This window comes from Giraffa tippelskirchi, chromosome 1 (assembly GCF_054371585.1).
Source record: "Giraffa tippelskirchi isolate mGirTip1 chromosome 1, T2T-mGirTip1v1.2.pri, whole genome shotgun sequence".
NCBI classification, from domain to species: Eukaryota; Metazoa; Chordata; class Mammalia; order Artiodactyla; family Giraffidae; genus Giraffa; species Giraffa tippelskirchi.
In genome coordinates this window covers 163,183,830-163,196,335 of record NC_137275.1, presented here as the reverse complement: position 1 = coordinate 163,196,335, position 12,506 = coordinate 163,183,830, and the positions used below count along the sequence as shown (strand labels likewise).

At 38.9% G+C, this 12,506-nt stretch overlaps 1 protein-coding gene across 3 annotated transcripts in view; it reads right to left on the bottom strand.

The window, feature by feature from the left end:
* PGM5 (phosphoglucomutase 5) overlaps positions 1-12,506 on the bottom strand; it is a 184,590-nt gene that overhangs the window by 152,595 nt on the left and 19,489 nt on the right. For all 3 annotated transcript variants that reach the window (XR_014057539.1, XM_081503851.1, XM_081503867.1), the window contains exons 2-3: positions 9,596-9,758; positions 2,731-2,877 (exon numbers count right to left, since the gene is read on the bottom strand). Coding sequence is in view for 2 of the 3 variants with exons in the window: in XM_081503851.1 (XP_081359977.1) it covers positions 2,731-2,877; positions 9,596-9,758 (310 nt within the window). In the remaining variant the exon portion in view is untranslated. The remainder of the gene's footprint in view (positions 1-2,730; positions 2,878-9,595; positions 9,759-12,506) is intronic.

The window sequence follows — 12,506 nt, the reverse complement described above, 5'->3', positions numbered from 1 at the left end:
AACCTCAGCAGTGACCCCTACTTTCTAAATGCCATGGTACCAAGCAGATTCAGGTTCTGAATTGGTGATAAAGGAGATTTTTCTGAGTTTGTGTAAAGTCTCCCATGTGCCCAGTCTATTACCAGGTTCAGGGTGAGTGCCAGATATTTAGAAATGTTCATTAAACACAAATGCTCTCCAGTGCCAGATATTTAGAAATCTTCATTAAACACACATGCTCTCCTGCACCACCCAGTGACCAGACAACCAAATTAAGTCTTTTCCATTTATTTCACAGATTCATAAAACCCAGAATACATCACTTTTCAAACTTGGTGATCGGTACATAATTAGTATTCAGAAAATATTTTTCCCAGAAATAATAAATATTTTATTTTAGGCACTAAAATTTGTCCATGAGCTCTGCTTTTGAAATTTGTAGTTAAAATTTGAAACTTATGTATGCTGTTTTTCAAATTTTTCAAACACATACTACTTTGGAACCTTGAAACATTTAAACCTGCACTAAAGATATTACCAATCCACAATTTAATTTTTAGTAAATTCAGGTGCAATATTTAGTGGGTGAGATTTTATATGTAACATGAAACTATCCCTTCATCTGGTCAAATACACACTAAAAATACTTTCGTTGCACTTAAATCAAATTCAAATATAATAACTTTTTCAAGAACACAGATAGTTTTTAATCATCTTTGATAGGAGGAGGATATTAATCTATGCTCAGTCATGTCTGACTCTGCGACCCTATAGAGTGTAGTCCACCAGGCTCCTCTGTCCATGGGATTCTCCAGGCAAAAATACTGGAGTGGGTTGCCATTTCCTTCTCCAGAGGATCTTCCTGACTCAGGGATCAAACCCACATCTCTTGCATCTCCTGCATTGCAGGCAGATTCTTTACCACTGAGCCACCAGAGAAATCCGTACTAATCTATAAAGTAAATTAATTAAAAGTTTACACAAAATACATCTAAAAATTATTAACATAGTATACGTTACATATATTTTATCACAATAAAAAATTACTCTATAAAATGAAAGGTTATGGCTTGAGTATGTTTGAAGTTTTACTCTCTCTACAATATAGCATAATATTTTTGGCAATTTCATTCTGGGTCTAACTCCTGAACTACTTGCCTAAATGCATTTGGTATTTATAGCAGATAAATAGCATTAATACCAAACAAAAATGTAAAAACCAAGGAAGCAAGTAGATTTCCATGAAAACTGAAAGCTCACATCACATAGTTCTTGCTCTTCATCCTTTAAGATGAAAAGCCAAAGACTAAATTGTTTCCAATTAACTCAAGCTTTGCTCAACATTTAAAGAGCAAGAACACAGCACATAAATTATCCCAATCATTTTCAAATTCTTGAGACCAGGGAATGTCTCCCTCTACTTTATGGTGTCTGCAGCCCTGTAGAAAACTCACCAAGTGAGGCATGTAGCTAACACAGTGGGCCTGAATCTGAGCCACCAAAGATCTGGGTCTCTTGGACAACTAATACAACTCTGAAGATTCAGTCAACCTACAAAATTTCTTCCTGATAACATAATAATACCTGTTTTTTCTGTCATCTTATTTTCCAGTACATCCAAACATATGTAATTCACTTAGTTAACATAAAATATCCCTTGCTTTTAGCTGTCAAGCCATTGTGTGTATGAATACTCCCAACTAGATTAATAAAATCAGGAATCATTGCTTCCCATAAGTATCACATGGCTTTCAATTAACTTCTGCTCACTAGCTAAGCAAGCAATTGACTCAAAATCTTCCAAGAAAACTGGTAGAGTTGGCGCAACACTGTGTCTCCAAATAGTACATTTCAAGCTCCTCTCTGTCTCTAAAATACCATGTGGCCATGAACTAGGTATTTCATCTTTTGAACTAAATAAATTACTTGTAAAATAAGGATACCATCTTAATACGAACTGGATTTAAGCTGATAGGGGCACTGAAGGAGTTAAAAAAAAAAAGTTTGTTTTATTGCTACTTGTATGCCTTCTAGGTGAAAGCAACAGGATAAAATAGGGGGTGAAAAATGATATGCATTTACTTGATATTAATGTTATTACATGGTTCATTATTAATCTACAAATTGAAAGGTTATAATCTGAGGACTTAGAAGTTTTATTCACTCTATGATACAGGATAATATTTTTGGCAACTTCATCCTGGTTTTTAATTTTGAACCATTTTCCTAAATCCATTTTGTACTTAGTGAATTCCTTTGTAAAATCTTCTATCATGGAGTGTGGTATAGAGCAGGCGGTCAACTGTGAATTGAATCAAGATAAACTGCATGATCCTAGCTTGGAAAAGAAACACCTATCTTCCATGGGAAATTTTAATAACTACATTACCTTGTTAGGTCTCTTTTTAATTATCAAAAGTATTTCAGCGTATTCACCTTAATTGCTTAGAAAAGTAAAGACATGTGTTGGCAATTCAGTCTATTCTTGGAACACTGCAAAAGAGTCAGCCGTGAAATGTTCCCTATGTCAAAAATGATAGAGTTTGGAAAGCAGTTGTTGAAAGTTGCCAGTTCCAAATATCTTGGCTGCTCTCATTTCCCTCCGCACCATACTCAGTTTATATCTATTTATCAAATGCCACTCCTAAAATTGATAATTCCATCACTTTTGCGTGTGCTCTCCCCTGAAGAAAAATTGTCAACTCCATCCACAGAGTTCTAATTTTCTTCAAAATACAATTTGCCAATTACCTCTAAATGGTTTGAATTTGTTCTCCAGGTCAAATTCTTGTCTTCCTAGTCGAGACAGGTCAATTCGCAAATCAGGGCATATAGCGTATTCCTCGATTGTTTTGCTGATCTGGTAGATTTTGTCTGAGACGACATCTGGAGCAGGACCTAAAATTGGAAATTAATGCACCACCAAAAATAAATTTGCATAAAAAATAAATCAGAGAAATGTTAACTCTTCCTCCACCAAGCAGGAGAAAGATTCCTTTGTGTTCTAGACAACACTCAGCAGTTCACAGTTCAAATGGCTTCAATATTTCTTATCCATCCACTCTGGAGGAAACGGGGCCAGCCTCACCTGTTCCATGCAGGCCAATAACCCACATGTTGCTTTGTTTTAATCTACTTCTAAGCAATGAGACGTCTTCCCTAAAAATAGTTACACACCTGCCAGGGAGACCCGGTTATGTCATCAGCTTTATTCAGGATATGAGACACAAACAGGATATGCATTTGACAGAAGTGAGGGACTCCAGAGTTAAACTGCAGCCTCCCAAGTGCACCTAGAGAAAGAAAGTATGACTTCTACTCCCAGGTGTGCTGCCTATTTGGTGTGTAAGTTGACCAGGGTACATTAGTTTCCCCAATTCATACTCTCTAGTGACTCCCAAGTTTTCAAAGTGAAGTTTAAAATATCTGACACACATCTTCACAAGGTCAAGTTGACAATTAAGGTTAAGTGATAGGCTTTAAATGAATTGAACCTAAAATCAATAGTTGTCCTCCTTTTTCTTTTTAATTTTTATATCTTATTGCAAGCTACTTTGGATTTTTTGCAATAAGTTTGGGAATCAAGTAAATAAGTAGTTAAAGATCTAAAATATAAATCATTGACAGACAGACAGTTTTGTGTATTGATCTCACTCACTAGTTACATTATAATTTTCTATTAAACTGCAGTTGTTTCTTGATTTCTCTTTTATCCCAGCCCTTAGAACTATGCTGACCAATTCAACAGCCTCTAGCCACATGTGGCTCTTGAACACTTGAAATAAGACTAGTTAAATTGACATGTGCTGTAATTATAAAATACACACCAAATTTTGAACAGTTAGTATAAAACCAGAATAGATTATATTCATAATTTTATAGTAACATGTTGAAGTGATAATATTTTGGATATATCAAGTGAAATAAAATATTTTATTCATTTCACCTGCTTCTTTTTACTATTTTATGTGGCTACTAGAAAATTTTTAATTACATGTATGGCTTACAATATATTTCTATTATACAGTGCTGCATTAGAATATAGCATGGTAGTTGATGTTTTAGTCACTAAGTTATGTCCGACTCTTCATGACCCCATGGATTGTAGCCCTCCAGGCTCCTCTGCCTGTGGGATTTTCCAGGCAAGAATACTGGAGTGTGTTGCCATTTCTTTCTCAAGGGGATCTTCCCGACCCAGAAATCAAACATGAGTCTCCTGCATTGGCAGGAGAATTCTTTACCACTGAGCCACCTGGGAAGCCCATATCACTATCACCTCCCAAAAAAGGTTCCTTGAACATATAAAAAGGAATAATGACCAAACTCACCAAGCTGCACAGATTAAATATGTACAGGTTTTTAATATATCAATTACACCTCAATGAAGCGGGGAGAGAGGGGAAAGGAACAGCAATAGCACCATTTCAATGGATGGAAAAAAGCCTAATATATTTTAATACCCCATGTTTTTCTACAGGAAAAGTGAAGACCACAAAGAAATAAACATAGTCCTTCTCAACTTCACTCCTTAACATTTTTCATTCTTTTGCAAAACTTAAAATAGTAAATAGAGTTACTTAGCTTTGCATTTTTTTTTTTTATGCTTGCCAGATGATACGTGAATATCCCTCTGACTCCCAGGCACCACATTATATTCTTGGGATACTTCCATCACATTTTAAAAGTCTCTGTCTGAGTTTGTTATGCCAAACCACACTGATTTCCAAAAGTAAAACAAGTTGTAACCAGTTAGATGCTGCTCAGTCAGCCATACTGATAACCTCTGAGACCACCAAAATCCTTTGTATCTCTTTACATCTTCCCAGTTCTTAACATCTTCCACTCCAATGACTTCCTTCTTCATTTAAGTCAGTTCCTAGTACAGTCATGCCAGGAATTGTCTCCTGAAATTCTTATTTCAAAAATATCAAATTTGAGTATCTTCATTCCACAAATTCCTAATCTTCCATCTACCCTACTCCTACTCCATACCCCTGCTGAACCTGTTCCTCATTCCTATACTGAAGACAATCATCACTTGATTACTCCCAGATTATCGGTCCATTCTCATTTCACTGGTTTCTTATCCCAGAAGGACCCTATGGTCTAGCATTTGAGCCTTGACGTTCATTGTTAGCATAATAAGACAAGCCAACATTTGTTAAAATTTACACATAACACATTTCACACCTTATGTGGAATTTAGCACACACAAAAAGTATATGAAGTAAGAACTATTAATATCTTCATTTTCCAAATAAGGAAACTGAACTTGGAAGAGATGACCTTAAGCAAGGTCACATCACTGGTGTAACAGAGGGTGGGTTTGAGTCCTAAGAGTCTAATGTCAACTCAGACATTCTTAACAACTACCAGCTCTCTTTCTCCTCTGCCTTGCCCACGCTGTCATTCCCCATTGCCATCATCTGCTCCATTGCTGCCATTACCAGACTCCCATGTGCTGCTGAAGGCAGTCATGAAATAACCCAAACTGGTTACCCCAAAGAATGAGGCTGCTTAAGTTCACCTTGATCCCCACAATTCCCCAGGTATCAACAAATTCCCCAGAGGACCTTTTAGAAAACATCTCCATTTATCCCAAGTCCCTTCACTATCCTTGCTCCATTATCTTCAGTTCAGTTCAGTTCAGTTGCTCAGTCATGTCTGACTCTTTGTGACCCCATGGACTGCAGCACACCAGGCTTCCCTATCCATCACCAACTCCCGGAGCTTGCTCAAACTCATGTCCATTGAGCCGGTGATGCCATCCAACCATCTTATTCTCTGTTGTCCCCTTCTCTTCCTGCCTTCAATCTTTCCCAGCATTAGGGTCTTTTCCAAGGATTCAGTTCTTTGCATCAGGTGGCCAAAGTATTGGAATTTCAGCTTCAGCATCAGTCCTTCCAATGAATATTCAGGACTGATTTCCTTTTCCTTAGGATTGACCAATTTGACAGGCAACATTTCCTCCTCTTCCTTTACAAGAGGTATAAGCAACTATTTCCCAAAGTTTCCATTCTGCACCCCTCTAGATGCTTCTTTCCCCCAGCTCTGCCTTTTCACTCAGAAGTTCTGCCCACTTCTTGGAATCTAGGTTCCAAATGAGCTCCACAACTTATGACTTCTGTGATACTGGTCAAGTTTTTTAAGCCACTTTTATTCCTCAGTGACTTCATCAGGCTGTTATGAGGATTAAATGAGAACATGTATGTAAAGTTCTGAGTATGTAGCTTGGCACACTCTAAATATTTAAAAAAGTATTTTTATTATTGATTGCTTTTGTCCTCTAGCATCTTCTCCCCTATTTACAAACATGCTCAGAAAAGTCCTGTTCTATAAATAATTTAAAAGCAACATAGCTTTAGAAGCGTCTTATTTCTCTGGATGTACCTACTAATTCTGTAGACTTTTTGCCTTTTAAATTATTCCATGAGATGTATCAGTATGACACTCAATGGAAGAGATGACTGTGTGCAACTTGCAACTTCGGATGAAAGATGTCATGATAAAACTCACTCTAAGCAGGAAGAAGCCAACTGAATCTTTCCATGCTAGCAGGAATGTTAGTCTCATTAATGACACCAAGACATGTAAACATGAAGAAATAAATGTAAAAGGAAGGACTTTCAACATAGTTAAAGGCTAAATGATAAATTCAACCCCCTTAACCTATGCAGGATGTGACTGAGCAAGTCTCATAACCTCCTGCAATTCAGTCTAAAAAACGGTTATTTAAATAGTATCTTTTCCTTTTATACCTCACAAATTATCACAGAGATGACTGAGATTCTCTTATAAGATATTCAGTCAGATATTAATTCAAATGTTTAAATACATTATTTAGCTTGGCAACGTCTATATTACTTATATATTACATTTCATTGCCATATTCTGAGTACATGAAATGTCCTGTATTATAAGTATATAGAATACCTGCGCTTTGCATATCTTTTCCTGAAATATTCAGTAGCTTCTGCAAGACTAAATGTTGGCCCAAGGTGTGCTTTTTGGTGAAGCAGTGTTTCTTGAATCATACCTTCAAAAATAAGGCTCTTCATAAGGTTGTTTTTTTTTTTTTAAACACTTGATGTGAGTAACATTCTTTCTTTGAATAATATCTAAAATGGCTGCAAGGAGGGGGCAATCATGTACTTCCCTTTCAAGATGTGCTACTATGCCTGGGCCAGGAATGCTTCATAATGGCAACAGTTGTTGGTTAAAATTCAGCTCCCACCCACATATACATGAAGACTTAGTGTTCTAGATTAAAAGAAATTTGAGAGACTTAAAAACCAAATGCAACGCATGGTTCTGGGACAAAACTTGGTTTTAACAAAGCAGATGTAAACAACATTTGGGGGACATTCAGAAAATTTTAAATATAGATGAGATTTTAGATGAAATTAGAGAATTACTATGATTTTGGTTAGGTATGATCCAGTAGTTATACAGGAATATATCTTTATTTTAAAAAAATGTAGTCAGAAATATTTAAGCCTTCATACTGTAATTTACCTTAAAAGTCCTTAGGGGAAAAAAGCAAAATGGAAAAACAGAGTAATGAATATATGGTATCCATTTATTTTTATCCTTCCTACCCTACATTTTATACCTGTTCAAAAATGTTTTAATTCACCCTTATACACATATCCTACCCCACTAGGACTTCTAAACTGTTCATGCTCATTCACTACAGTTGTGTCCGACTCTTGTGATCCCATGGACTGTAGCCTGCCAGGCTCCTCTGCTCATGGGATTCTCCAGGCAAGAATACTGGAGTGGGTTGCCATGCCCTCCTTCAGGGGATTTTCCAACCCAAGGATCAAACCAGCGTCTCCTGAGTCTCCTGCACTGCAGACAGATTCTTTACCACTGAGTCACCAGGGAAGCCCTTCTAAACTATAAATTTCTATAAATACAAGAAAAAGTGAAATAATTCTAAGCATGTTAGTAAGAGAAAGTCAACACTATAGGAAAGGGAGAATGTAGGACTTATGCTAAGAAGTCCTCTGTCTGACAACGTGACCTTGAGCAAACAGCCTCTCAGGGCTTTGTCTATTTGTAAAATGATGGGAATGATCTAAATGACTTTGAGGGTCTGCTTCAACTTTAAAATCCAGGGTCCTTCCATGTCAGATAAGCATCAATAGTCAACCATTTCACTGTGCTGAGGAGTGCAGGGGACCAAGAGACCAAATGGGTATAAGACCCTATTGTGCCCCTTCCTTGTCACATCACCTGGGGTAACATGATGCTTAATTTTACGTGTCAGCTTGCTTGGGTCACAGAGAGCCCAGATGTTCAGTTAAATGTTACTCTGAGTATGTCTGTGAGGGTGTTTCTGGATGAGATTAACAGTAGACTGAGTGAAGCAGACTGCCCTCCCCAGCATGGCTGGGCCTCACTCAACCCACCAAAGGCATGGACAAAACAAAAAGACTGAGGAAGGGAGAATTCACTTTCCACCTGACACACTGGTCCCACTCTGCTTTCAGACGTGGACTCAGACTGGAACTTACACCATCAGCTCTCTTGCTTCTCAGGCCTTCGGACTCAGATCAGAACTATGTCATCCACTCTCCTGGAAAGATTTTGGGACTTCATAGCCTCCATAATCACACAAGCCAATTCATTAAAATAAATCTCTTTCTAGATTTTCCTGGACTTACAACAAGTTATATTCTGACTAACCCATTGCAAACTGAAAATATCATGTCAAAAATGCGTTTAATACACCTAACATCGTGGCTTAGCCTAGCCTATCATAAGAGTGCTGAGAACACCTTGGTAGTCTACAGTTGTACAAAATCATCTATCCTGAAGCCTGTTTGATAGTAAAGTGCTGACTATCTCATTTAATTTATCGAATACTGTACTGAAAGAGAATAACAGAATGGGTGCAAAGTGAAAGTGAAGCTCGCTCAGTCGTGTCTGACTCTTTGCAACCCTGTGGACTATACAGTTCATGGAATTCTTCAGGCCAGAATACTGGAGTAGGTAGCCTTTCCCTTCTCCAAAGGATCGTCCCAACCCAGGGATCAAACCCAGGCCTCTCACACTGCAGGCAGATACTTTACCAGCTGAGCCAAAGGGAAGCCCAAGAATACTAGAGTGGGTAGCCTATCCCTTCTCCAGCAGATCGTCCCGACCTAGGAATCAAACAAGGGTCTCCTGTATTGCAGGCAGATTCTTTACCAACTGAGCTGAATGGGTACAGAGCGGTTATAAATGTACTGGTTGTTTACCCTTGTGATTGGGTAGGAGCTGCACTTGCTGCCCAGCATCACGAGAGAGAATTATACAGCATTGCTAGTCGAGGAAAAGATCAAAATTTGAAATTTCAGTGAAACAAGGTTTCTACTGAATGTATATTGCTTTTATACTATAAAGTGTAAAGTCAAAAAAATCTCTAAATCAAACCACTGTAAGTTGGAGACAATCTATATGTCCAATTGGTTCTACTTTCTGGAAAACCCTGACTACTACAGGCACCTCACTAGACTTTTCTGAGCTATTCCCTCTCTGCCTTGCTTATCTGACATCATGGGGTTATTGTAAGACCATGATGTAAGAGGAAATAAACCATGACAATTAAGGCATATTTTGAACCACATACCTCCATTGGCAACATTAAACTTCACTCCAAACTCTCCCCCTGGCCCTCCAGGGCAGTGGCTGGCTGTCAGGATGATTCCACCAGCTGCCTTGATCTTTCTGATAATGCAGGACACAGCAGGTGTCGACAAGATGCCATTCTGTCCAATAATCAGTCGACCAATCTAGATTAGCCAGAAAAAGAAAAAAATCAATCTGGTTACATGGGATTGAAGTACATTTCTATGAGAAAGTGTCCCAGGCTCTGTTAGCACATACTGGTCACTTGGCAAAAAGAACTGAGTGGGCTTCAGGTGGGGATAGATGTGTGGGGGCATGGGGAGGCAGCTCTGGTGTTGTCTATCCGGCCCAATATCTCCAAGACCATTTAGGACACCCATGTCTCGTAGTCAGTTATTAACCTGTAAGTGAGATATGCCTCATTGCTTTTCAGCAGTTTAAAACACCTGCTTCTGATGATCAAAGAGTTAGTTTGACTCATACAAGAAGTTCTTAGTTCGTTACTGGCTCAGAAACCGCACCTGTACATTCTGGAAATTACAAGAAAGAAAAACAGAGCACTTCTCTGCTTCACCTTCCTTCCCTGCCTCAGCACAAGCTCACACAGGAGAGACCTGACTTGCTACAGCCTTGTTGTCAGCAAGTGTATTTTAACTGCACTTGGAAGCCCCAGTTTCCTGAGGGCAGAAGTCCTATTCGGGCCACCAAGTGATTGCATGTGCTGGGGACACTGGGGAAATCCAGCCACGCTAGGCAGTGATCTGGAGGTCATCCATCTGTGGGGCCAGATTCTCTATAGCCATTAAACTGAGTTTTTAAAAAGAAAGAAAGCAGCATAGCCCTGTAGAGCATTTCTCTGTGTGCTTTGTTTTCAAATAGGGCCCAGTGTCATCCAATGCAGTGGTTCTCAAATGTTGCTACCAATTAGAATCATTAATGAGAACTGGAAAATTCTCAGTACTAAGAGTGCCTCAGGATCAGGTATGGCAGGGGAGGAGCCTGAGCTCCACAGGCATTTCCAACATCCAGTCAAGTTTGGTGATCAAACCCTCTCTTTACTCAAAAAACCAGTGGCATGGGCATCACTTGGGAGAAATGCCAAACCTCAAGGCCCACCCCACACTTAGCAAGATCCCTACCCTTTCACATAATTCACTTGTCCATTAAAGTCTAAGAAGTACTGGCATAGCCTTGAAGCCAAGACCAGCTCTTATGTCCAGCACAATTGCAAAGTTACCCTGGCCCCAATAATAGCATTGCTGGAAGTAGGTCATTGACCAAATATGACAATGAGGAAAGATATAGGAAAAAAAATTTCTTAAAGATCAAACACAAGAGCTCCAAAAATAAAGCAGTCTTGGGATAATTTAGTATGGAAAGACACTCAGCTACAACATCTTCCAAGTATATAGTCTCAAGTGGATGAGGTAGATTATAAACAAATAAACCTAGTAGTAGTGGTAACAGTAGTAGTAGTGTTAATAGTAATTACTAGTTGGACAGATACCAGAAAAAAAACAGCGGGATCTGTGATAATAATGGGGTGTTAATTTTTAATGATAGCAATAACAATTATAGTAATAATAGCTAACAGAGCTTAGATTTTACTCTAGGTATTCCAGGAATCCATGGAAGGGTTTTAAGCACTGGAAGTGACCTGATGTCAGTTATAAAGATCACGGGCTGAGCAATTCAAAAGATCTTATTAAAAAGCAAGTCATATCATCTTAGCAAAACATTCCAATGATTGTCCTCATGTCCCACCAACCCCAGGTAAAGTCAGTCTTCAGCCCACCAGGCCCTCTGTGATCTGACCCCATCACCTGCTATTCTCCACTCCCCTTCCTCTCTCTGCTCCAATGACACTGGTTGGTCTCCTGTTCCTCACATACATCAAGCATGCTTTGTGCTTGCTCTTTCCCCTGCTTAGAGCACTCTTACCCAGGTATCCATATGCCTGCCTCCTCCTGTCTTTCGGTTACTATTCAATGTCAACTAATCAAAGACAGAACCCATAACAGCCCTATATAGCACAGCACACATAAGTCCCTAATTTCCTTGTTGTCCTCTATTCTCTTTACCCTGTTTCGTCCTTCAGGTTACACACATTACCCTTTAATATTTTCCATCTTATTTATTTCCTCACTATATATAAGTTTCACTGTTATACTCTGAGAATCTCGAACAAACCTAGCATATGGTAAGTATGAAATAAACATATTTAATAGAATTAAGAGAAAAAGTGAGTGATGAATAGATTTTCTATTAATTCTGTTCATTAATAAAAAATGACTAGAATTAACTAATAGAAAAAAATGAATGAATGATGAGTGAGTGGCTGCTATGTGAAAAAATGCATTAGAGAGTGAGAAGTAGAAGAGAAAAAGGAGAAAGATCAGATGGAAGGCTATCACGGCAGAGCTGAGTGTAGACCCTGTCTTAGACTAGACTAGAAGCAGTAGAAATGAAGAGAAGTGATTATATCTGAATGTATCTTTGGAAGGAGAATGAACAGAACATGTGGGTAGAATGAAATATGGAAGGGAGACACCATGGTAGCCAGCCTTCAAGATGGCCCCCAACAATCCATGCCTCTGGCATTCATGCCTTGGTGCAGCCCCCTCCCACAGTGAATAAGGAAGATCTGAGTGTTTAGTTCAGTTCAGTTCAGTCGCTCAGTCGTGTCCGACTCTCTGCGACCCCATGAATTGCAGCACGCCAGGCCTCTCTGTCCATCACCAACTCCCGGAGTTTACCCAAACCCATGTTCATCGAGTCGGTGATGCCATCCAACCATCTCATCCTCTGTCGTCCCCTTCTCCTCCAGCCCCCAATCCTACCCAGCATTAGGGTCTTTTCCAATGAGTCAACCCTTCGCATGAGGTGGCCAAAGTATTGGAGCTTCAGCTTCA